This window comes from Schistocerca nitens, chromosome 3 (assembly GCF_023898315.1).
Source record: "Schistocerca nitens isolate TAMUIC-IGC-003100 chromosome 3, iqSchNite1.1, whole genome shotgun sequence".
In the NCBI taxonomy this organism is placed as follows: Eukaryota; Metazoa; Arthropoda; class Insecta; order Orthoptera; family Acrididae; genus Schistocerca; species Schistocerca nitens.
In genome coordinates, this window is record NC_064616.1 from 769,667,682 (window position 1) to 769,695,600 (window position 27,919).

Here is a 27,919-nt window from a genome sequence, read left to right on the forward strand (position 1 = left end):
CTGTTGGGAGGACAAAATGGCGCAATTTCTCCTCAAAACCAAGGAAGGATGGCAACTCTTTCGACGACTCCGACAACCCACGCCTGCCAAACGTGCTATTCACGGTCCTGACGGCCTTGTGTATGATTCACTGTCGAAGGCTGAGCTTTATTCGACTGTCTATGAACGGCAGATGTCGACTCCACAGCCACCAACAAGGCTTGTCCAACAGATTCGACAAGAGGAGAACAGACTGCTGCAACTAGTCACTGACTTCCGACGGCGACCGACGCAGGATCTCCCTCTCTTGACGACGCCACAGGAGGTCGAGAAAGTTGTTCACAAAACTAAGAAAAGTTCACCTGGTCAGGACTATATCGGTGATGCTGAATTCAAACATCTCCCACGAATGCCTCTGGTACTGCTTACTAGGATTATTAACAGCTTTCTTATATTGGGCCGGCCGGAGTGGCCGAGCGGTTCTAGGCACTACAGTCTGGAACCGCGCGACCGCTACGGCCGGAGGTTCGAATCCTGCCTCTGGCATGGTTGTGTGTGATGTCCTTAGGTTAGTTAGGTTTAAGGAGTTCTAAGTTCTGGGGGACTGAGAACCTCAGAAGTTAAGTCCCATAGTGATCAGAGCCATTTTTCTTATATTGGAGACACATGAAAGATAGCTCACGTTATACCAATTCCGAATCCTGAGAAAGATGATTCCCAGCCAGACAACCGTTACCCGACAAGCTTATTGCCTACTATGGGGAAAGTGCAGTAACGAATTCTCCTTAACAGCCTCACAGCTTAATTGTAACAACATAACATCACACCCCCACAACAGTTGATTTACAGGCATCGTAGTCTGCAGATCTTCAGCTCATCCAGATCGGCGCCCCAGGATGCTGTCGTGACTGCTGGCGGCTTGACTGTACACAGTACCTTCCCTCTTTCGTTTACAAACAACCTCCTAGATGAGGCAGGGGCCATAGCTGGCCTGCAAAACGTGCACGTCAATGTGGTGACCGGAATATGTAGGAGGCAGCCCTACATACTCAGCAATATTAACTGTGTGGGAGGATATATGAGGCATAGTAAACTCTCAGCTGAAGTGCTCGATTAGCCAAGAAACTTCCTAATCAGGGTCAGTGTGGCTTCAGAAGATATTCAGTACTCCATAGCGTGGTACTTCTAGTGGTAAAACATTTAGAAAGACTACCACCCTAATTGAAACGACACTAGGTCTGAGAAGGAATGAGGATTTCGTAGAAATTCTTAACTCACAAGGGGAGGCCACGACGTTTGGAACACGGATTTACTGCAAACTTCGTACACTCTTAGTACTCCATGAGGACAACAAAATGTGTAAGCAGTAGCGCATACTTCTCAAGCGTTATTGAGAAAATCGCAAGATAATTTCGGTCGTCAAATAGATACCTGTGCGTGGCCATTTTTACCATGAAGCGGCTGGAGCCGAGTGGTAGCCGGCACGGTAGCTCAGCGTGTTCGGTCAGAGGGTTACGTGCCCTCTGCAATAAAAAAACTGAGTTAATCGATCAATAACGAACTTACAACGGTTGTCTTACGACGTCCGCCACGAGCAGATGCAACGAACGAAAGCGAACAAAATGAGTTAAAAAAAAAAAGTGGTTAGCGTTTAAGCCCCGTAATCTCTGGTTCCGTGGATAGAGTCCCGTTCGTCGGTTTTTTTTATCTCTAACACAGTCATTTTCTTTACTATTTATATTACAGTTGATATAATGGGAAAAATACGTGTAATCGGATGAACTTTTATTAAATTTACAATGTTATTTGACAGTCTACAAATTTTTATCGTCACAAACAATATAATATTCATAACTATCGACTAATAAATGACCAAGCGCATAAAGTGATACTGAAAATATATGCTTGTCCGTGATCTGAGAAATCCCTTATACCTGGAAGGAGCCCAAAACGACTTGTTACCTCCAAGTTTTGACTGGCTCAGACGGCTTTCGAAAGATGTACAATTAATCGTCGCTTTCAACATTACGAGTGCAAGTTGCAGGATGGTATTTTTCGTAAAAACATGGAAAACATAAAGTTAAATGGCACCAGCCGCACTGAATAAATGCTATGTTTCCGCATACACAAGGTCTTTTGAGGTTTTCCGAGGAAAGACAAACGTCGTTAACATTTTCAGAAACCTCTTTCAGACGATAATTTGGAAGCAAACCATGCATAACGCAGCATTTCCGTGCCGGCCGCGGTGGTCTAGCGGTTCTAGGCGCGCAGTCCGGAACCGCGCGACTGCTACGTTCGCAGGTTCGAATCCTGCCTCGGGCATGGATGTGTGTGATGTCCTTAGGTTAGTTAGGTTTAAGTAGTTCTAAGTTCTAGGGGACTGATGACCTCAGAAGTTAAGTCCCATAGTGCTCAGAGCCAGAGCAGCATTTCCTTAAATATGAGCACTGATAATTGGTCATGCAGTATCGACTGTATTTTAATAGCGTCTTCACGAGAAGCAGTTTCTCGTTCTCTTGCAATTAAATACGGACAACACCTACAAGCATACATTTTCAGTATCACTCTATGCATTTGGTCGTTTACTAGTTGATAGTTATGAATATTATATTATTTGTGATAATAAAAATTTGTAGACTGCTAAATAACATTGTAAATTTAATAAAAGTTCATTCGATTACATGTATTTTTCCCATTATATCAATTGTAATATAAATAGTAAAGAAAATGAATATGTTGAAAATAAAAAAAAAAACTGGCAAACGGGACTCGATCCAGTAATCCAACGACTACGGGGCTTGAACGCTAGCCACTTTTTTTTTCATTTTTGTTCTGTATTGTTCGTTGCGTTTGGTCTGGAGAGACGTCACAAGACATCCGTTCAAGTTGATCATTGATTCCTTTACTCAGTTTTTTTTTATTACAGAGGGCGAGCAGCCCCCTGACCGAACACTCCGAGCTACTGTGCCGGCGTCACTCGGCTGCCGCCGCTACATGGTAAAAATGGCTACTCACGGGCATATATTTGACGACCGAAATTATCTTGCGATTTTCTCAATAACGATTGAAAAGTACGCGCTACTACTTACACATTTTGTTGTCCTCATGGAGTACTACTAGTGTACGAAGTTTATAGTAAATCCGCGTTCCAAACGTCGTGGCCTCCCCTTGTCAGTCTTACTCCTCTCACCCTTTCCCACGATCGCTCTAGCTGTTATGGGCAGCAGAATGGTTTTCAGTAATAAATGGAACTTTGTCACAATCGTTAGTAGCACTTCATCCAATAGGATGCATTAATGGGCGTTATTTAATGTTCCGTATTCCGTTAATGAACCAAGACGAGTACATGTGTTAATTTTTATTACTGCTTTCATGCTTTCAATCCTGTTGAGCTGCGTATGACGCGCAAATGTCTAAGTTCAAAATCTTCGATGAGGCTGGGAACATCTAACTTGGTTTGAAACTTCCTGGCTGATCGAATTGGCGTGCCAGGCAGGAACACGAAACTGGGACCTTTGCCTTTCGTAGGCAAGTACTCTACCGAGTGAGCTATCCAAGTACTACTATAGACCAGTTCCAGCAGCTTTACTTCCTCCTGCACCTCGTCTCCTAAGGTCCCAAAGTTCGAGATACTATCCGGCTCACAGTTCTGATCTGCCAGGAGCACTAAAATCAGCACCCATTCCGCTACAGAATGAATATTCATTCTGCAATCGTATCTGATGATTGTTAAGAATATCAAGTAAACTGTGGAACCAACTAAGGTTCACTTTCTTAAACCTCGTAATTATCTCCCCTCGTCACACAGAAGTCTGAAATTTGGTTCAAAGGTGCCTGTAATTATGCAAAAGCATGGTGCTCTGCGATGTCACTCTCGGGCTCGGTGACGCTTCAAATAACAACGTGTCGATAAACGCGCAAAAAAAGTGAGACGTCAGAAATTTCATGTGAGGTGGAAAGTGAGTTAATGATGTCACATTGGCACCAAATTTCACCAAAAGTCTGCCCAACGCCACCGTGGACGTATCACACGATAGGAACGCCTTCACATCCCATATTACCCACGTTTCAAAAATGGTTCAAATGGCTCTGAGCACTATGGGACTTAACTGCTGAGGTAATTCAGTCCCCTAGAACTACTTAAACCTAACTAACCTAAGGACATCACACACATCCATGCCCGAGGCAGGATTCGAACCTGCGACCGTAGCGGTCGCGCAGTTCCAGACTGTAGCGCCTAGAACCGCTCGGCCACTCCGGCCGGCCACCCACGTTTCACCACTTCTTTTGACGCCACTGCGATGGAGGTCAGAACCACGACGCTAGCGTCGAAATCATGTGGTTTTGTTATGGATGGCCGAGGAAAACTTTTCAGATACATGGAAAGGCATCATGAAGTGGCATAAAGGGAGTAAATGAAACTACCCCTTTCCTAGGGGCGTTGATTTCCAATGATCTTGCAGTCTGAAGGCCATTTCACAGTGCCATGAGTAACAGGACGACGTTCTTGACAACATTTAACATTTCTGGCAGTCCCTCGGACGATTCAACTTTCTCTAAGGACACAAAAGGCCTGCAACCCCACTGAACGTGCTCACACCTCTTTGGAGTGTAGCGCGATCACAAGTTTTGTTTTGATGCACAAGGTGGGACCGCTATTGACCATTCAAAACCATTCGGCGAAATTTGAACATGATTCGAACCAGCAAAGGATGTTTCTGCTTTTTCAGCCCTCCTGTTTACCACCCATCTGTCGTGTGATTGCAGTGGTGGGGGGCGAGGGAGATGGGGGCTGGGAAATTTACCTGCACAACATTTTTTGAGGACTTTAAAAGTGTACCTGTACAGAGACAAACTGTGATGGATTCCTATGCACCTGCAGGTAGGCATCCTCTTTATCCTCTTTATACCTTATGAATGTCAAGCGGTTGCCTGCCTTAGGCGTCTAGGAATCTGTCGCTGATTGTCTATGTACTAGAATTTTATTCACATGTGTCAATGTCGCAACACCTCAACACCTCTCACCCTCCTCCTCCCTTCACACCCCCCCCCCCCCCCCCGATAAACTCGCAACACGAGGGTGTGAAACAGGAGTGCTAAGAAAAAGCATAAATTCCCTTTGCTGCTTCGGATCGCGTTTCTTCGAACGGTTTGAACAATCCCTAGTGGTTTCACCCTGTACACCAGAGCAAAAATTGTAGCTGCACTTCACGCCAAGGTGGGACGATAACATGAATAGAGTTGCAGTTCTACGTTATCCTTATAGAAGGGTCGAATCTGAATCGTCCATGGGTATCAGCAGTGTCAAAGTTCGCCAAGAACGTCGTCCTGTTCCTTATCACATGGTGAAATGCCGTGTTCGACCGCGAAGTGTGTGGCAACCAATGCAGCAATGGACGGTGTCTTTTCTTTGTCCCCCTTTATGCCACTCCCTGAGGGCTTTTCGTGTCGATTCTGAGCGGTGGTGTGTCTGAAACATATTCCTCTGGCACTTGTAATAAAACCACAAGATTTCTATACTGTGCATTATCTTAAAAAAGCTACATTGGGTACTCTGATTTCAAGCCGCCTTAAGGAAATTCGTGCATTTGAGCTACGATCGTGAATTGATGTTGCTCAGCAACTACGATTCTTTCAGTGGACATTGAGACTATCCAAAATATGTATCCAGTGCAGAAAGAAGTCAACAACTTCCAGGACTCCATTCTCCACTTACGGAGGTACGAGAATGATGTGTTATTTAGCTTTATACCTGGACAGTAGCTGAGTACCCAACGTTGCCCAGGTATATACGGGTATTTATTTCAATCTTCTGTTAGGCCATCTCCCCCTGCCCCCTCTTTCTGTCGTCCTTCTTCCCTGTATCTCTGCCCATATCCTCTTCGCGTCGTCTGTCCATTTCCTCCTCCCCTTCTCTCTGGCCATCTTATACCCCCCCCCTCTCACTGACCATTTCCTCACCCCCAAACCTCGGTCAATTTCTCCATCCCTCCTCTGTCTCACTATCCATCTCTTTCTCCCTGTCTTTCTCTCTCTGCCCATCTTCTCCGCCCTGTTTCTGTCCATTTCCATCCCTCCCCCCTCCTCTCTCTGTACATTTCATACTTGTCCTCTCTGTCTCTCCCTCTCCTCCTTTTTATTTATTTATTTACACGTCAAGTTCCGTAGGACCAAATTGAGGAGCAAATCTCCAAGGTCATGGAACGTGTCAGTACATGAAATTACTATATAAAAGTAATAACAGATAAAATAAAATGTTTGTGAACCCAAAAAAGTCAAGCCATAAGATTAAGTAAAGGCAATCAACAATACAATAAGATTCAGCTTAAGTTCTCAAGGAACTCTTCGGTTTAGATTTGAAAGCGCGTGGATTGCTGCTAAGATTTTTTAATTCTAGTACTAGCTTATTGAAAATGGATGCAGCAGTATACTGCACACCTTTCTGCACAAGACTTAAGGAAGTTCGATCCAAATGCAGGTTTGATTTCTGCCGAGTATTAATTGAGTGAAAGCTGCTTATTCTTGGGGATAAGCTAATATTGTTAACAAGAAATGACAGTAAGGTATATATACACTCCTGGAAATGGAAAAAAGAACACATTGACACCGGTGTGTCAGACCCACCATACCTGCTCCGGACACTGCGAGAGGGCTGTACAAGCAATGATCACACGCACGGCACAGCGGACACACCAGGAACCGCGGTGTTGGCCGTCGAATGGCGCTAGCTGCGCAGCATTTGTGCACCGCCGCCGTCAGTGTCAGCCAGTTTGCCGTGGCATACGGAGCTCCATCGCAGTCTTTAACACTGGTAGCATGCCGCGACAGCGTGGACGTGAACCGTATGTGCAGTTGACGGACTTTGAGCGAGGGCGTATAGTGGGCATGCGGGAGGCCGGGTGGACGTACCGCCGAATTGCTCAACACGTGGGGCGTGAGGTCTCCACAGTACATCGATGTTGTCGCCAGTGGTCGGCGGAAGGTGCACGTGCCCGTCGACCTGGGACCGGACCGCAGCGACGCACGGATGCACGCCAAGACCGTAGGATCCTACGCAGTGCCGTAGGGGACCGCACCGCCACTTCCCAGCAAATTAGGGACACTGTTGCTCCTGGGGTATCGGCGAGGACCATTCGCAACCGTCTCCATGAAGCTGGGCTACGGTCCCGCACACCGTTAGGCCGTCTTCCGCTCACGCCCCAACATCGTGCAGCCCGCCTCCAGTGGTGTCACGACAGGCGTGAATGGAGGGACGAATGGAGACGTGTCGTCTTCAGCGATGAGAGTCGCTTCTGCCTTGGTGCCAATGATGGTCGTATGCGTGTTTGGCGCCGTGCAGGTGAGCGCCACAATCAGGACTGCATACGACCGAGGCACACAGGGCCAACACCCGGCATCATGGTGTGGGGAGCGATCTCCTACACCGGCCGTACACCACTGGTGATCGTCGAGGGGACACTGAATAGTGCACGGTACATCCAAACCGTCATCGAACCCATCGTTCTACCATTCCTAGACCGGCAAGGGAACTTGCTGTTCCAACAGGACAATGCACGTCCGCATGTATCCCGTGCCACCCAACGTGCTCTAGAAGGTGTAAGTCAACTACCCTGGCCAGCAAGATCTCCGGATCTGTCCCCCATTGAGCATGTTTGGAACTGGATGAAGCGTCGTCTCACGCGGTCTGCACGTCCAGCACAAACGCTGGTCCAACTGAGGCGTCAGGTGGAAATGGCATGGCAAGCCGTTCCACAGGACTACATCCAGCATCTCTACGATCGTCTCCATGGGAGAATAGCAGCCTGCATTGCTGCGAAAGGTGGATATACACTGTACTAGTGCCGACATTGTGCATGCTCTGTTGCCTGTGTCTATGTGCCTGTGGTTCTGTCAGTGTGATCATGTGATGTATCTGACCCCAGGAATGTGTCAATAAAGTTTCCCCTTCCTGGGACAATGAATTCACGGTGTTCTTATTTCAATTTCCAGGAGTGTATATATATATATATATATATATATATATATATATATATATATATATATATATATATACTGAGAGGCCAATGTCAAAATACCCTAACTCATGAACAGTGGTTGACAAGAGGTTCGTGAACATACACCACTTATTGCCCGAACCGCCCGTTTCTGACCCAATAATATCCTTTTAGAATGGGAAGAGTTAATCCATAATATAATACCATACGATATAAGCGAATGAAAATAAGCAAAGGAGACTAATTTTCGTGTCGAACGATTACTCACTTCAGATACCATTCGAATAGTAAAAATGGCAGCATTAAGTCTTTGAACAAGATCCTGAACGTGGGCTTTCCACTACAGTTTTATCTGAACACCTAGAAATTTTAACTGTTCAGTTTCAGTAATCATATCTCCATTCTGCGAAATTAAAACGTCAAGTTTTGTTGAACTGTGCGGTAGAAACTGTAAAAACTGAGTCTTAATGTGATTTAGAGTTAGTTTATTTTCTATAAGCGATGAACTTGGGTCATGAACTGCACTATTTGAAACCGACCCAATGTTGCACACAACATCCTTTACTACTAAGCTAGTGTCATCAGCAAACAGAAATATTTTAGAGTCACCTGTAATACTAGAGGGCATATCATTTATATAAATAAACCTCCTCTGTCCATCACCCCAACCCCAATAACAGGTTGGTGGTTCTTACTCCCACATTATTTCTTTCCAGCAGTAACATCAGTACCAATTATGGTTTAAATCTATTCAGTGATTTAGGAAGAGATTTTTCTCCGCGGCTTTACCCGTGTACGAACGTCACATATATTTTATTTATATTCAACATATTTCACACTAATTTGTACACATACTTCACCTGCACCTCTAGCGAATTTCGCCGATCAGTTTCGTTTTCACGCAGCTCAGTGTTTATGACGTCTTATCCCTGAACTATGTGTCGTAAAATGATATAATTTTCCAAAAAAATGGTTCAGATGGCTCTCAGCACTATGGGACTTAACATTTCAGGTCATCAGTACCCTAGAACTTAGAACTACTTAAACATAACTAACCTAAGGACATCACACACATCCATGCCCGAGGCAGGATTCGAACCTGCGACCGTAGCGGTCGCGCAGTTCCAAACTGAAGCGCCTAGAACCGCACGACCACCAGCTATAATTTTCCAGATACATTCAGTTGTGTACATGAATATTGTCTGCAAAGTATATTGCGAAAAGAGTTAGTAGTAAAGAAGTAAAATTAAAACGTCAGCGATAAACTTTTTTCCTTTCATCATTTTGTGGGGAGTGTCAGCGAGAAAAAGCTTTTTTAAGGTTTATATGTGAATTTTGTTGCAGTTGACTTAGTGCTCCCATTTAAACTACTGGATGAATGAAGTTTGTGCATATGCACGTCGTGGGCTACACTTCTGTTTCACCTCCAACTCTTTGATAGGTGGATCTTACCGCCACAGCACTTCTTTCCAGACAATGAGTGATACGTGTAACAAATATGGTTCACATAGAGGAGGAGATTTGGAGCAAGCAAGAAAACATACATACATACATACGACATACATTTTTACAATATGTGGGCTATGGGAATTAGAGAAAAGTGTAGCAGGTTCAGTGAAATGATCCCGAAGGATATAGATCGTTTCACAGAGGACTAGCACTTTAATTCTGTTATCTCCCTCGTGACACTCTCTCCGGCGGATGTGACCGAGCGGTTCTAGGCGCTGCAGTCCGGAACCGCGCTGCTGCTACAGTCCCAGGTTTGAATCCTGCCTCGGGCATGGATGTGTGTCATGTCCTTAGGTTAGTTAGATTTCAGTAGTTCTAAGTTCTAGGAGACTGATGACCTCAGTTGGTATGTAACATAGTGCTTAGAGCCATTTGAACCATTCCGTGACACTCTGAACCATGCCTCGGCGGAAAGATTAGAGGAAAGTGAGAGGCGATGAAGTGAAAACTTACGACCCAGGGAAAAGTGCCTCCTTTCGGCAACAATGACAAGTCTATGCCGTTCTAAACAGATTAAGATAGTACACAGTTCTGTGGCGCTTCGAATCTTCTGGTGAGTCGCTCAGTCAATGCGAAGTGTCTAAGGCTGTATACTTACAGTATGACATTACGAAATAATTTTCTCTATGTTGTAGCAGTAGCTGCCACAGTAGCTATTGAGCCAAGCACTATTTTAGCAAGTGAAGAGATGAAATGTGTTGCAAATTTTGAGGTTACTACGGTATTTTAAATTATCTCTCAACACTGAAAAGTGATTTTAGAATATTTTCTTAGTGGACTGTTATAAACATTTTTCGTAAATGGTTAACAAAACGTACATCGCGATTCCAGACTTTATTTTACTATGTATATTTATAAAATATAATTTCTAGACAATTAGTATGAAAATTTTTTATTTGAATTCGTCAGGCGTTGAGTGATCAACTGTGAGTGTGTGAGACTTTAAGCGGTATTTTATTTTGAACAGTGCCTTATCACTGATTATGTATTACGTATTTACGACTTTAGCTTGATCGTTGGCAACAGCGTTATTGATCACATTAGAAAAGATGATTAACAATTATCATACAAATCAAGTAGTATCTTCAAGATGTATGTTACTGGACTGTACGTTAAATTCTTAAAATATGTTCCCCATTCGATCATAGTTACGTTCTTCTCCGTGCAGAAGCATAGAAACCTAATTTACACAACTGAACAGGAGACATTTACATGTTTCTGCCTTAAGGTTATTTTTGTTTGTACATATTAACCCCAAATGGAAAAAAGAAAAACACGTTCCTGGTAGAGTTATTCAAAATAAGCTTGTACCTTTTCCCTCAAATAAAGTTGTCACTATTCCCTGTAACAGAATCATACTATCTCATTCTTTTTACCCGAAGAAGAGTGAAATGCCGCGCGGGATTAGCAGCGCGGTGTAAGGCGCTGCAGTCATGGACTGTGCGGCTGGTCCCGGCAGAGGTTCGAGTCCTCCATCGGGCATGGGTGTGTGTGTTTGTCCTTAGGATAATTTAGGTTAAGTAATGTGTAAGCTTAGGGACTGATGACTTTAGCAGTTAAGTCCCATAAGATTTCACACACATTTGAACATTTGAAAAGTGAAATATACAAACAAGTATAACATATATTATGTTTACAAACTAAATTTGTCCTATTGGACTTTGGTTAACACAGTGAACTCGCTTCGGAGGATAGTGGAACCACCATCAGCCATATTTGTTTACTATTTACGTGTCGTCTGTGAATTTTGAAGGTTAATGGGGAGACTAGTCATAAAAGATTCTCTTCCGTATCCGTGTTTAAATGGGATAGAATTATTTACTCGCAGAAACTCCTCCCTCCCCTCCTTCCTCCACACAGCTATTCGAGTTTGCAAAATGGTTGAGGCAGCGTATGCATGCAGTTAGAGACTTTCGAGATTGTTGTCAGTAACCATACATCATCTTGCGTACTCAGGTTGCGTCATTTATGATTGTAACTGGTTATTTATTACTGTCAGAGCTTCGCGAAGATATAAAGAGTGAAAACCGGCCACTGTCGGTTTGGCCATCTTTAGATCTATGAAACCTGTATTTGTGAAAAATATCTCGTTACGAGCCTATTTTTCTGACTCCACAAATGAAATTTATTTCAAATATTTAGTTCCTTGGTTTTAATATTATACTAGATGAGCTGTTTTAAGGTTGTACCACTTCTCGTAAAATTGTTCTTCAAATGGTACACTCCGGCCAATTGGAAACTCTAATATCTGCTACCTACTCTCTCCTCCTCACCCTGCCACCGCTCTTTTTACATGCAGCTTTGTCTGATGGCTATCTTAGTATTGATCAACTGTTCCGTTGGTTCTTGGTAGAATATTTTATACATTATGAATGAAACACATGCAACAATGGTGTAATATTCTACAATATATTGGAGAATATTACACCAGTATTGTGTGTGTTTCAATCATAAACCATATTAGTACCTACTGGATACTTTCGTGTCGATAGTTCGATACTGATCCTGGAATAGCCTTCCTGCTTATTCTGCTGCAAAAAAAATGGTTCAAATGGCTCTGAGCACTATGGGACTCAACATCTTAGGTCATAAGTCCCCTAGAACTTAGAACTACTTAAACCTAACTAACCTAAGGACATCACACACATCCATGCCCGAGGCAGGATTCGAACCTGCGACCGTAGCAGTCCCGCGGTTCCAGACTGCAGCGCCAGAACCGCTAGACCACCGCGGCCGGCATTCTGCTGCACATCGTCCATTAGTAGATTACCCTAAAGCACTGTAGGTGACTGCTGGGACGGCCCCTTCTCCCTACATTCTCCGACTGAGATAGTACTCGTACTCTGTGCGTAGTAACTTCAATGTTGTCGGAAGTTAATGCTAACCTTACTGTCTTGCTTCTATTCCTCCTCCTCCTCGTTTCCCCAAATCTCCTAGACTCAAAGCTCCGCCACTCTGGCCACAGACAGGCCAGCCAGGGTCGATCGACCGACCACCATCTCATCCTCAGAAAATGTCATTTGGATGGAATATGGAGGAGCGTAGTGTCAGCACACCAGTCTCCTGGCCTTTGTCGGTTTTGAGGACTTTGGAACCGCTGGTCCTCATCCAAACAGCTCCTCAATTAGCATCAGAAGGCTGAGTGGACCCCATTTGAATCTTCCAACCGATAAAAAATTCCTGGCAGTACTGGGAACTGAACCCAGGTCCTACACATGGAGATCAGCGACACTGACCAATCAGCTGCGGAGGTGGACAAAACCTCACAAAGCAAATTCCAATAGGGTTCCTTTGAAACAAACACGGCCGATATTTTTTGGCGCCCATGTCCAGTTCGTGTGTGTGTTCTTTCTCTAGTGATCTCGTCGTCGACGGGATGTTAAACCTTAATCTTTCTTTTTCCTTCTCCTGTGTACTGTCAGAAATTCTCTGTTATTCATCTGAACTCATCATCATCGCCTTCTTCGAAGACAAGGAAATAGATTATTCTCTGAGATATTCATGCTGTGATACACAGCTGTAGTGTGGCAAGTTGACACGTTTCGTGGTGTGCAGGTGTCATGGGTGCGACATCGGGACATCCACATCCTGACGGTGGGTGGCTACACGTACACGAGCGATCAGCGCTTCGAGGCGAGCCACGATGCGGCGCGGCGCGAGTGGTCGCTGCACATCCGCTGGGCGCAGCGGCGCGACGCCGGCATCTACGAGTGCCAGCTCAGCACGCAGCCTGTGCGCAGCCTCTTCGTTCACCTCAGCGTCGTCGGTAAGCCACTGAAACCCACATTCACGTTTCCAACTTAAGATGGAAAAAATAACACCACAGTTTGTCATGTCAGTTGTGCTCGGAACTCCAGTAAGTCTAACAGAGTCGGTTCTCAATGCACCACGCTATGTCAACATATGTGGGACGCAATTTAGCGCCCGGTTAATAGAGTAAATTCGACCGAATTGGGTCGGGAGGAGAATCGGGTCAGTTTCAGAAATTCCATCCTGACTGTCACGAACTAAGTGATAGAGCAAGTACAGGGTTATTCTAAGTGATGAACCCATTTTCAAAACTTCATATTTATTCAATGATAATTCCAAAATGAACAAGCTTTATACCAATGAAAAGACGAAGTTTCAAAGTTTTTTTCATAATGTTTGATATCAATTTAATAATTTGTAACTAATTAATTTTTAATAATTAGAAACGTGATGAATGTTATAAATGTTCAATGTGGCCATCGTTGGCTGCACGGCAAACATCGACGCGTAGCCAAACTCGTCCCACACACGCGAAAGCATAACTGCTGTTGCTGAGTGTACGGCAGCAGTAATCCGGTTCCGCAGAGCGTTCAGAGTTGATAGTGGCGGGACGTAAACAACTTCCTTCACATAACCCCATAAGAAATAGTCGCAAGGTGTGAGATCAGCAGAGCTCGGTGACCAGAAGTGCAGAGCCAGGTCCTCGAATCCCCTGCGACTGATCCAGCGCTGAGGAAGGAAGTCATTCAAAAAGCATCGTACATCACGTTGCCAATGGGGCGGCGCTCCATCCTTTTAGAAAATGAAATCCTGGGTATCTTCCATAACTTGAGGCAACAGCCATTGTTCCATCATGTCCAGGTATGTGACTCCCATTACAGTTCTTTCCGCAAATAAAAATGCTCCATAAACCTTTGTACAGGATACGGAACAGAACACGTTGATCTTCGGTGAGTCTCTTTCGTGTTGCTATGATGAATGTGGATTTTACAAACCCCATATGTGAGCATTGTGTCTGTTGACTTTTCCACTAAGGTGGAACGTCGCTTCATCGCTGAAAATTACACGCTGTAGAAATGCGTCATCCTCCATCTTTGCAAGCACATAACCACAAAATGCGAGACGCTTATCTTTGTAATTGTGGTTGAGAGCCTGCACAACTTGTAATCGGTAGGGCTTGTACAGGAAATGCCGTCTCAGAACTTTCCATACAGTTGGTTGGGGTATTCAAAGTTCTTGACTAGCTCCGTTGGTAGACTCACTGAGACAACACACAAGACTTTCTTCAATCAGTCAGACATCATCCTCTGACACACGCGTTCGGCATGTGCTTTTTCCTTTGCACACACTCCCAGTCTATTTAAATTGCTGAAACCAACGGCTAATGCTGTTGCGAGTTGGTGGTTAAATACCGAGTCTGGTACGAAATGCCCTCTGAACTGCAATTTGCGACTCACTTTTCGCGATCTCAGGAATGCAGAAAACCTTCTGCACCACAATCGCCATTTCACTCACAACTGACAGCGAAACGGAATAACAGCCCTATTGCCACGCGAACTCTACCGGTCGCTTCTGGAACCATCACCGCCCGCCCGCCGCCGCCCACCAAAAACTTTGAAAGTTACTTTTTTCATTGGTATAAAGCTTGTTCATTTTGGATTTGTACTCGAATACATACAAAATTACAATAACCCCGATTTGCCATACAGCGGTTGTGCTGGAGCTGGGTGTATGCTGTATCTGATCAAAAGTATTTGGACATACAATAGTGGACATTAATATCGGGTGTGTCCACCCTTCGGCTTTATCAAGGCGGGAACTCCTCTGGGAACACTTTCACTGAAGTGTCTGGAGCTCTGTAGAGGAATTGCAGCCCATTCTCCTTCAAGAGCTGAAATCCGAGAAGGACGCTGGAGTCTGGATCGAAGTCTGTGTTCTAACTCATCCCAAAGGTATTCCATTTGGTAGGCCAGTCCATTTCAGGATTGTTATTCTCCACAAACCGTTGCCTTAAAAATGGTTCAAATGGCTCTGAGCACTATGGGACTTAACATCTTAGGTCATCAGTCCCCTAGACTTAGAACTACTTAAACCTAACTAACCTAAGGACATCACACACATCTATCCCCGAGGCAGGATTCGAACCTGCGACCATAGCAGCAGCGCGGTTCCGGACTGAAGCACCTAGAACCGCTCGGCCACAGCGCCCGGCCCGGCCATCGCTCCGAGGTATTCCTCTACTGTATGCAATAAACAATGCTGTAAGATGTGTTCGTATCCTTCTGCATTTAGCGTTTTATTAAGCGCTATAAGGGGATCGTACTTAACCACGAAAAACATCCCCATATCTAACACGACCTCCTCCATGCTTCACTATTGGTACCACACATGACGGCAGGTAACGCCCTCCAGAAATTCGCTAAACCCAGACCATTTCATCGGAATGTCAGAGGGTGTAGCGTGAGTCATCACTCCAAATCACTCGTTTCCAGTCATCTACTGTCCAGTGGCGTCGCTTTTTTCACCTCCACAGGCGTCGTTTGGCATTGACTACAGAAATATTTGGCTTATGAGGAGCTGCTCGACAATCGTACCCTATGTTTTAAACTCCCTAGATGCAGTCATTATGCTAGCTGGACTGCTGGTAGCACTTTGAAACTCAGGAGTGATTCTTTCCGCTAATTTCATCCTATTTTTCACAACCACTCTTCGTAATTCTAGATGGTCCCTCTCCGCAAGACCCGGGGCTGTGGTTGTTGCTTCGCGTTTCCACTTCACATTCACATCAACAAAAGTCTTCTTGTGCAGCTGAAATGTCCGTGATGGACCTGTTACTCAGGTGACATCCAACGACTACCACACGTTCGAAGTCACTGTACTCTCTTGGCTGACCCATTCTGCTGTTATGCTTCTATACTGACAACACTGTACTCCCCACCTCCTTTTATACTGACGGATCCGCCTCTCTTAATATCTGTGGGTCAATTCCGAGTAACGTAAGAGTGTTGGGATACTTTTGATCAGATAGAGTAAGTTGGAAAGTAGAAGACGTTGCCAGATGTGTTAATTACTGAGTTAAAGTTTATGTAAGATTGTGCTGTTTGTGACAAGTTCCGAAAATATTATACTTTTTAAAATAATTTTGGATTCAAATTAATATACCTCTGATAATTTGCTTAGTAATTCATTAAGTATTCATAACACAGTGAGTTTATATATTGGAGAAGGGGGTATAACGTCACCGGAGCGTTAGTATGATTGCGCCGGACTACCAACTTGAGGAAACAAAGGTTTTTAAAAGGGGGACAAATAGTATTTAGTAAAGAGCAAGAAAGATCAAGGGACAAGGGAGATCAAATGACCCACATTTGGAAACATTTTCAAGGCTATATGAATGAAAGTGAAAAAAAACAATGTTTGCAAAAATATGGATTTCATTCAAACGGCATCTTTCTATTGAATGAAAGAGTACTGGCTAAACATGCGTTCTTGCTGGCTAGTACGTCGTCGATCTAAAATGATGATGATTATGATGATAATGATGTTTGGTTTGTGGGGCGCTCAACTGCACGGTTATTAGCGCCCGTTCAAAGTCCCAATTTTTTTTCACAGTCCAGTAGAGCCACTGTTACGGATGATGATGATGAGGAGGAGGAGGACAATACAAACACCCAGTCCCCGGGCAGAGAAAATCCCCAACCCGGCCGGGAATCTAACCCGGGACCCCGTGATCCCGAGGCAACAACGCTAGCCACTAGAACACGAGGTGCGGACATCGTCGATCCAAGAAAACACACCAAAAGAAAATGAGCAGAATGTGTCACCTTCCGTTAGTCTAGTTAATGATAGCAAAGACACGCCAAATTCTGCTGTTTAAGTCTGCGACCTGTTGTCACATCCAAAGAACTCTATCCCAAACTCTTCAGGCAGAAACAGAAAGCACTGTTTCTTGCATCCCCAGAAAATATAAATGAAACTGAAGAGATGTGGGAAAAGAGTTGTGTCATGTAAGGTAGACAGTTCGAGGAAGCGTCTTATTAAGAAGGAACTACCCGTGCAGGATGGATCATCAAACTTAGGTCCATCAGAATCCTCAGAAGAAGCAAACAAAGATAACGGCACTTCTTATGAAATCTCTAAGATTGAATACGGTGATATCGACGATATTTTGTGACTGAATTCAATGTCACGGCAGAGAAGGATTCCATGAGAAACGTGTTGTACCAAGGAAGAAGTTTATTTGAGGAAAATGTGTTGTTATTTCAGTGTCATGTTTATACATTTGTACTGTCCCTATGTGCCATGCCTGCAATTTGATTCACCTTACTTGAAAAGACAAACAGGTCATGCAGCTCATTCTTCAGACTAATTTTTCTGGAACTATGAACAACATTTACGTAGCATTATGTCAGAATTGCCACGGAAAACGACATATTACAGAAGGATCGACGATGAAAATGAGTTCATGTGAAAATATGTCTTCTATTTGGATTTAAGAAATTTTTATTCGATTCAGCCGACCTCGCCATAATTAAGTTTGACTGCAAATACACTTCGTGGGTTTTCCGCTGGATAACATTGTTTAAGTCCCACAAAATTTCTTCGAAGCAATTATTCGACGTCTTTGCGTGAATACAGTAGTCACTACTGACAGATGCGACTTGCAGCAGAAACTATCGTAACCACCTGAAGATGACGAAAGTTGCTTCTAGAAAGTATTGTATGACTTACAGGATGTTATCCGGCGGCAAACCTGAGAATTTATTTACAACAGATCCGAAAGGAATGTCGGAAAAGTCACAACAGATTGAATGTCTCAGTTTTATGCTAATACTAACATTTCTTTCCATATTTCAAAGTTAAGAATTACGTACAGGAATCAGTTACAAGAGCAGTCAAAAGGTGGTTTCACTAACACTGCAAAGAGTATGTTCACTTTAACTTAATGTCGAATGTTCACCACTTCAATTCCGAAATTAATCATCTGAAGTAGGTGTTCCGAAAGAACGGGTGTGGTTCACGTGACATGAAGTCAGCGTTCTCCTAGAAACGAAAACGAGAAAATGTTGACCATTCACGCGATGAGCCAACGACTGTATTCCTTCCTTTCTCCAGTGCTAAATCCAGCAAAATAGGCAAACTCCTGGAAAGACGAGGTACAAGTTCTATTTTCCGACCTCCTAAGAAGATGAAGGAAATGCTACATACACCCTGTTAAGGAAAGTCTTGACCTCAGGATCCCTGGGACTTTTAGCATTCCTTGTGAGTGCGGAAGCAATTGTAACGGTCAATCCATCCGCAGGGTTTCCGACCGCTGTGCAGAACATAAACGAAATATTAAAAACAGCCGCGCGGAGTGTCTACGCGGTTTGAGGCGCCATATTTACAACAGTGCTAAATCCAGCAAAATAGGCAAACTCCTGGAAAGACGAGGTACAAGTTCTATTTTCCGACCTCCTAAGAAGATGAAGGAAATGCTACATACACCCTGTTAAGGAAAGTCTTGACCTCAGGATCCCTGGGACTTTTAGCATTCCTTGTGAGTGCGGAAGCAATTGTAACGGTCAATCCATCCGCAGGGTTTCCGACCGCTGTGCAGAACATAAACGAAATATTAAAAACAGCCGCGCGGAGTGTCTACGCGGTTTGAGGCGCCATGTCATGGATTGCACGGCCCCTCCCGCCACGGGTTCGAGTCCCCCCCTCGGGCATGGTTGATGGATCGGAATAAAAGTGGTACAACTCCTAGACAATTTAGTTAGCTTCGTCGGAAACAAAGAATCATGCCAATCGGTTCAGTAGATTTGAAGTTACCATCACGCGCGATAAAAAAAGTCATTCGAGAAAAACGCGTTTGAAGTTTTGACTACATATAAATTCAATATTATGCAACGTACGTTCAATCTGCTATTCCGGGTTCATAATCTAGTCCTTCTTCTTCCTCATAGATGGCGTTCTGCTCGATCTGGGCCATCCTGCGCTACTCCAGAGCCGCTCGTACGGCCGGTGACAAGCGGTTTTCGGCCGCTTGAGTCCGGTGGTCGTCCGAATCCTTGGCGAACTGCGTCGAATAGAGTCCCAGGGTGACGTCCATCGTTGTCATAGTCTTCAGAATTGCTGAATACCCTTCGTTGAAGCTGCTCACTGCCAGGAAAGTCTCAATCTCCGCAGTCTTCGCACCAGAATGTAATAAATGCTTGGGGGCTAACTTCCAAACACACGCATTCAAACTTTCATTTGAATTTTTTGTGTTTCCTCCCAAGGACCGGTACAATAACTCGTCCTTCGAAAGAAAAATACTGGTGCGTGGAAAAGGCCGATTTCAGGCAGGTGCATTTTTTTGTTCAACCGCGGATTACAAACATTTCCGTTCCGTATTCGGAAAAACCGTTTCAGGGGTGGATTCTAAACACTTTTATGGATCCAAAAATGCAATGTTAAAAAAATCGATTTTTTGAACCAAAAGATAGTAAACCTCCCCTTAATGTTCCACATTCACTCCACACGGGAACACTAACGTACGAGAAACTTAGAGAGCCGGCACTACAACGGGTAGCCTCCCAAGCCAACCGAAGCTCACACGTGGCGACATGGTTATGACTTCCCCTTCTTGTATTCCTTGTAGTGACGTCAGGAGCAGTCGTGCGTTTGCATGCAGCCTGGAATGGCTCTGGCCTCCTCGCCATAAGCAACGTGCCTCCGGCTGCCTTAGTTTAGGGTTAAGCTTTCGCAGTTTGACTTGCTTTCTAGTGCAGGCTGTTTAGCAGGAATAACACTAGCTAACGTCTCTCGCTCCCGCTGACAAAAGTGATAAGGGAATACAGTAAAAAAAAAAAAATATATTGCTGCTACCCACTACTACCCTTCCTATCACAGAAAAATGAGAAGGCCAGGCCTCCCTTGCGCCCTCCGATCATCCGTCACTGCGTCGCATGGTCGTAGGCATCTTTTGGCTACATTTCAAACTTATGTGTTGCAATAGGAGATAGTTGTTGAGTTTCTAAAAAGTGATACTTTAATTTTGTTGCCCAGTGTAGAATATCCTACCATTTTCACTACAAACAGAAATACAGCATGCTGAAAATATGACTAACACGACACTGAAGTTAAGAATATGTAGGAGCAACAGTCTTTACGTCGTACTAGTACTATAATAAAACTAATTGAGAAACGTGCTGCCATACCTAAAACAATCTGGAATGTGAATCTTATGGGATTGCCAGGGTCTCATGATCAGTACCAGGATTACGTCAGCAAAGCCTAGCAACTGCATTAATCTCGTGGAAAAAGTATTGTATCGGTATCTTGGAAGGGTAGATTAAACTCACATTGCATTGGACTCTTATTTTATTTTTATGAAGCATATCCATCTCTAAATAACCCTCTGCATGTCTGAAAAGCTGAAGTGGTGACTTCGCGCCAAGGAATGTTTCCATATGTTCGTCGGCGCTGAATTCCATAGGGCATTATGGACCACCTCACATGTCGCGCAGAGGATGGAGCCATTTTGGAACGTTGGCGACCTCGAAATCTCATCAGAGTAGTAGTTCACCAACATACCTACAAAAATCAGAACACTCTTGCAGCGAATCTCAATCACAGATGCAGAGAGTGCATTATTGTTTGTGGTCGGCGCACTCTTTACCGATCTACTGACATGCTGAGATCTGCTTATTATTTATTTTAATTGACATTCATTTGAGCCCCCCACTAACAATATAGATTCACAGATCCACGACTCCCAAAGTTATACTTAGGTTGTAGTCATTTATTTTCCAGGATTTCAGGCCCACGGCTTCAAATGTGTATTTGGGGCTAATCTTTTAGATTTATAAATAAGATAAACTGCCAGTAACATTCATTTATTACTTCTCTGTTCATAAAAAACGTGAAACTGGTACACTGATAGAGTGAAGTCTCTTGCTGACACAGTAAGTCAGAAACTCTTTCGTGGGTACGTACTTGACTACCACGTGGCCCAACCTTTGCATCATTACTTCCTTTCCTGCTGCATGATCATACCTCCACTATCTCTTTCGCCCTCTGAGTCTCCGTTAGATGGTTTTCTTAGTGCCGACCGTGCTTGGATCTGGTTTATGATTGGGCCTCGAGTTTCCACTTCCGGCATATTCTACAATTTTTCATAAAATAAAAACATGGTTCCCATTGTTGAGTTTGACCTGCCACCAATTTTCAAAATTCTTCATAAGTGTGGATCGTGCAGGGAAGGTAGCCCAGTGCGGTGTGTGCTCCACTGCCTTTCAATCTATGTACCCTTCCCTTTAATACAGTAGTACACCCAAAACCTAGCACAGTAGCCAGCCTGATGTGGGAGGGTTCGTCAAGAGCCTGCACAGTGGTAGCCCTCTGACTATGCAAGGATCACACTGTTGGTGCCTGAGCTGGAAACACCCCATGTATGCCAAAGAGTATGTGCCCATCGTGACTGTGGCACAGGGACTCCGAGCAAAGGATTACAGGCCAGGTAGCCATTGCTGAGGGTGGGTTGCTCCCATGGGGGACACCCCCTATCTGAGTGGGTATCTCCATGGGTGATCAGATGCAAATGAAGAGGATTAAGTTGTCTCCCGCTGGTGGCCATACAGCCGCAGCAGCCCCTATGAAAAGAGAGTCCTCTTTGAACAAAGAGATGCGACCCTAAAACGTTCCCTTCCCTGGTTATGCTGTGGGAGGAATGTAGGGCTAAGTGGCAAGTAGAGCAATACTCCCCAAAGCACTTGGTTTGTATAAGGACTGATGGTAGTTCCTTCATAGCCACAAAGCCCTTTCACTTTGTGGAAAACTTAAGACATGTTTGGGGAAGTGATAGCGGTCTCCAAAATGAAACGCGAGTCAGTTTTGATTAAAACAGCATCCACTGCCCAGTCATGGCCAGTGCTTCCTTGTAACAAGGAGGGTGGCATACTGGTGACTGTCACTCCTCATAGCAGTTTAAATTTAGTGCAGGACATCATTTTCCACAGGGACCTGCACTTACAGTCTGATGATGAGCTAAGTGCCGACTTGGAACGACGGGGTGTACACTTTGTCCGTCGTGTATATAGGGGGCTGAAGAGCAATAGGGTCCTACCGGTGCCTTCATCTTGGCCTTAGATGGCGATTCATTGCATGGAAAGGTCAAGGTGATGGTATTTAGATGCGATGTGAAACCGTATATTTCTCTTCCCCCCTCCCACCTCTCCCCCCCCCCCCCCATGCAGTGCTTAGGGTGCTTTAAATTTGGGCACATGTCTAGCATTGCAATGCTAGCCCTGTGTATACAAATTGTGGATCAGCACTGCGTGCAAACTGTCGCTGTGCACATCCCTCCTCACCCCCCTCTTACAATCTGTGTTAATTGTGGAAATCACCACCATTCTCCCTGCTCATCAGATTTCCATGTTTTCCAGAGAGAAAAGGAAATAAAAGAGTCAGGACATACTCAGTTACCAAGAGGCCAAGAAACAGTACGAGCGGTTGCACCCAGCATGTCAAGCAATATCATATGCTACTGCTACGAGGACGTCGCCCCCTACAGCGTCGGTACTCTCGCCCAGTACACCTCCTAGAGCGGGCCCTCAGGGTTGCTCAACCGTGCCTTCCCCCTGATTGTTGGGGGCTCCCTTCTTGCTGCTTCCCCCACATTTACTTTGGCATCAATGGCTTCCCAGTCACCAGGGACATTGATTCCAAACTCCCAGCTGGAGCAGCTGGAGACAAATCACTTTCCTCCGGCTTCTCTCGCCAGGAAGGGATCCCTTGGGACACTTCCTTCCAAGGCTTCCGCTGGTCTACAACCGGACATCAGCCAGAGAACAGAGAATATAACAGAATTTTATTATGGTGTACATCAAACGAGTTCATAGTTACTGTTGTGGCGTAACAAGACAGCGACGCCACTCGGAAGTAGCCGAAAGGCACGCGCTAACTCACGCAGGCTAGAGATAGGTCTGAAACAGGATACGTAATGAATGCTATAAAGAAAAGTACGTAGCTCCTGGAATACTTAACTTTAATCCATCCTTGTGGTACATCGCTCTTGACGATACAAGTGAGACTCTTTAGATACAAGCTATGTAAGGCTAATGGCGCCTTGCTAGGTCGTAGCCATTGACTTAGCTGAAGGCTATTCTAACTATCTGCTCTGCAAATGAGCGAGGCTTCGTCAGTGTGCATCGCTAGCTACGTCGTCCGTACAACTGGGGCGAGTGCTAGTCCGTCTCTCGAGACCTGCCGTGTGGTGGCGCTCGGTCTGCGATCACTGACAGTGGCGACACGCATGTCCGACATGTACTAATGGACCGCGGCCGATTTAAAGCTACCACCTAGCAAGTGTGGTGTCTGGCGGTGACACCACAGTTACGAACCTATAATGGATTTCGTGTAGACAAAGTATTGTGAAAGTTATTGGTATATCTGTACTAATGTTTTAATTAATAAATGGTAACTAAAACAATGCCTTTTAAGTGAATCTAATTTTCAGAAAGGAGGAATTTTGACCTTCTGTTTGCTGCAAAACGCTTTTCTAGATAAGTATCAAAATTAAGATGAGCAGTTTAGTCATATCAGGCATTGCAGGATTAGTCGATGGAAGCATCCCCACTAAACCTATTATATCACTGAGAATAAGAGGTTGTTATGACTTCCAGTACACATTAGTAAAGCTGGAGTTAATTTCTGAAGAAAAACCAAATGTGAAAACTAATAACGCGAAGAAAGCTGATAAAGTAAATATAAATAAAAGGTTTAATATAAAAAAGGACGGATAATTTCAAGCAATTTTGTGCAGTGGCCGAAAGTGTCTGTTATGTTACGTTGTGCAACTCAATTAAATAGCCACATTATCGAAACTGGGCAGCATTGGTACACATAAGTTTGAAATGGGCTCCAAGGTGCCTGCAACCTTCCTCAGTAATGGTGCAAAAGCGTGGCGCCCAGAGACGTCACCGTGGGTTCCGAAGACACTTCAAACAGCAAGGTTTCAACGCAAGCTAAAATAAAGTCCAGAGCTCGGAAGTTCATGTGAGGTAAACTATGGGTTAATGATGTCACGTTGGCACCAAATTTCACCACAATTCTCTCTAACTCAACCGTGAACGTCTTACACGATCGGAAGATCATCACACCCTCTTTTACCCACATTTCAACCCTTCTCTTGACGCCTCTGCGATGAAGATCAGAACCGCACGTAGAAACCACGTGGTTTTCTTATGGGTGGCTGAGGAAAATATTTGAAACAGACCGCCGATCGAAATCGACATGAGAAGGCCTCAGAGAAAGGCAAATGGGCGTCAATGGAAATACCCCTTCCCTTGGGGCGTTCATTTGCACACATTTGGCGGTTGAAAACGAAGGTTCATAGTGCGGTGAGCAACAGCACGACGTTCTTGGCAACCTTGGACACTGCAGACATTTTTCTCTAAGCACATCGTGGACCTGCAACCCCACTGAACATGATCTAACTCCTTTGGAGTGTAGTGCGACCCCAGTTTTTGCTCTGGTATACAGAGTGGAACTACTAGGGGCCGTTCATAACCATTCGACGAAATCTGAACGTGATTCGAAGCAGCAGAAAGTGTTCATGCTTTTCCTGCCTTCCTGTTTCGCAACCTCCTGTGGCATCATAGTAGGAGACTGAAACATTGACACATGAGTGAATAAAATGGCAAAGGGTCCTTCCTAGACCCTCCAATACGGCAACACCCTTGGTGACAACTGCACACCTTTGTTGACCGCTTTAAAAATGTATCTGCACAAAGACAACCCGTGACAGATTCCTAGGCGCGTGCAGACAGGCAATCGCTTAACGTCCTACTCACTCCATATGCCTACAAGCAGGCACCAGAGTATCAGCAGAGTATCGACATGAGAAGGCCTCAGAGAAAGGCAAATGGGCGTCAATGGAAATACCCCTTCCCTTGGGGCGTTCATTTGCACACATTTGGCGGTTGAAAACGAAGGTTCATAGTGCGGTGAGCAACAGCACGACGTTCTTGGCATGTGCCTATGAATTTGTCACAGGTTGTTTCTGTGCAGTTGTATTATTAAAGTGCTCAACAACGGTGTGCAGGTGGCACTGCGAGTATTTCCGAATTTCGGGTGGGGGGGGGGGTCTAAGAAGGAGCGTTTGCCTTTGTTGCACGCACCCCGTCCCCCTTCCCACTCACCCCCTATGATCACGCCACAGAAGGGCGCGAAACATTAGTGCTGTAAGAGCATAAACACTCTTCACTGCTTCGCATCAGATTACGTCGAATTGTTTTGAACGGTCCCTAATGGTTCCGACCCATACACCAGAGAAGAAACTGCGGTCGCACTTCACTGAAAAGGGGTGCATTCACATTCAATAGGATTACAAGCCGACGGTGTCCTTAGAGAAGGGTTGAACCGCCCGGAGGGCACCAACAGTGTCAAAGTTAGTCACGAACGTCGTCCTGTTTCTCATCATACTGTGAACTGTCGTTTTCTACAGCGAAATATGTCTAAGTGAACGCCCCAAGGCAACAGATGCTTCTTTGGCATCTTTTGTGCTACTCCCTGAGATCTTTTCACATCGATTCTGAGAGGCGGTGTGTCTGAAATGTTTTCCTCCGCCACCTAAAACGAAAACGCGTATTTTAAAGTCGCGTTTCTGATCTCCATCACAAAGGAGTCAAGAGAAGGGATTAAATGTCATAAAGAGTAGAGGTGACGATCTTCCCATCGTGAGACACGTCCACGCTGCTTTGGGCAGGATTGTGGTAAAATCTGGTGCCATCGTAACTCACTGGTTCACCTTATACTTCACATGAACTTCTGTGCTCTGGCCTTTTTTTCACGTGCGTGGACACTTTGCTTTTAGAAGCATCGCTAAGCCGGAGGGTGACACCTCACACAAATGTTCCATTACAGAGGAACACTGTAGGCACCTTTGAATCAAAATTCAAACTTCTGCATCGCCATGGGAAACACTTCCTTCATTTGGAATAAGTGACCCTTTAATTGTGTTGCGGAAAGAACATTAGAACCAACTAATATTATGTAGAGTTTAAGTTACGATGAACAAAACAGTTTTTATCTGAAGCAGTTGATTTGGCATAAATCGATAGGTCCCACTCGATCTAGGATTCACGAAAGCCGCAGCGAGTTGAATAGAATTATACAGGGTGATTCAAAAAGAATACCACAACTTTAGGAATTTAAAACTCTGCAACGACAAAAGGCAGAGCTAAGCACTATCTGTCGGCGAATTAAGGGAGCTATAAAGTTTCATTTAGTTGTACATTTGTTCGCTTGAGGCGCTGTTGACTAGGCGTCAGCGTCAGTTGATGCTAAGATGGCGACCGCTCAACAGAAAGCTTTTTGTGTTATTGAGTACGGCAGAAGTGAATCGACGACAGTTGTTCAGCGTGCATTTCGAACGAAGTATGGTGTTAAACCTCCTGATAGGTGGTGTATTAAACGTTGGTACAAACAGTTTACAGAGGATGGGTGTTTGTGCAAAGGGAAAAGTTCTGGACGGCCGAGAACGAGTGATGAAAATGTAGCACGCATCCAGCAAGCATTTGTTGGCTGTTCCCTCAGCTCGAACAAGAAGCACAACAATTCATATTTCAGCAGGATGGAGCGCCACCACATTGGCACTTATCTGTCCGTAACTACCTGAACGTCAACTACCCGAGGCGATGGATCGGCCGCCAGGCAGCCCGTGACAGAGCACTTCATCACTGGCCTCCAAGAAGCCCTGATCTTACCCCCTGCGATTTTTTCTTATGGGGATATGTTAAGGATATGGTGTTTCGGCCACCTCTCCCAGCCACCATTGATGATTTGAAACGAGAAATAACAGCAGCTATCCAAACTGTTACGCCTGATATGCTACAGAGAGTGTGGAACGAGTTGGAGTATCGGGTTGATATTGCTCGAGTGTCTGGAGGGGGCCATATTGAACATCTCTGAACTTGTTTTTGAGTGAAAAAAAACCTTTTTAAATACTCTTTGTAATGATGTATAACAGAAGGTTATATTATGTTTCTTTCATTAAATACACATTTTTAAAGTTGTGGTATTCTTTTTGAATCACCCTGTATTACAATGCACTAGATAAGAATAGTTGTTTTATTTGCCCAACAGTGTTCTTAGTACTTTTCAACTGTGCTGGCATAGTCGGTAGCAAAGAACTTCTATCACATTGTGTTAATAAACTCTCCATACTCTCAACAGTGTTATTAACATAGTACGGATATTAAGATGAATTAAACAAATAATGTGATTGTTCCTCGGAATTTTCAGAGTGTAAACTTTGTGCACAAAAATAAATTAGAAAATTGGTTCGGAAATTTCATAGGGATAGTGCGAGAAAGCTATGAGTGCAACCAGAAACAGCAGAGGGCCAGATAGTGTATTCTGCTAGAATGTAAGTACGCACGGCTAGATGATTATAGTTGTCTGTCAGGGGACATGCAGACAGTGCTGAAGAAACGGAGGGTTGTGAGTTATGGGTGGAGAGCTGTGAGCAGGTGTGTGTGCGCAGACGACCCCGGCGCCAGCGTCAGCCCACCTCGGATGAACGACGAGCCTCGTCGTGACGACGAGCTCAGCTGGCGGCGCTTCGTCCACGACAGCCGCTCTCCAGGTTCGCTGACGACCTACGATACAGTTATCACTGACTCTTACTAACCGCCCCTGGTTTGCAGATTGTGCCGTTT

The 27,919-nt window shown here is 44.6% G+C and overlaps 1 protein-coding gene across 2 annotated transcripts in view; it reads left to right on the plus strand.

Moving 5' to 3' along the window:
- The window catches only part of LOC126249757 (protein turtle homolog B-like), a 472,837-nt gene that overhangs the window by 270,190 nt on the left and 174,728 nt on the right, over positions 1-27,919 (plus strand). The window contains exons 3-4 of one of the 2 annotated variants that reach the window (XM_049951444.1): positions 13,038-13,248; positions 27,745-27,846. In XM_049951444.1, coding sequence (XP_049807401.1) covers positions 13,038-13,248; positions 27,745-27,846 — 313 coding nt within the window. The remainder of the gene's footprint in view (positions 1-13,037; positions 13,249-27,744; positions 27,847-27,919) is intronic. The other variant, XM_049951445.1, reaches the window with a different exon arrangement.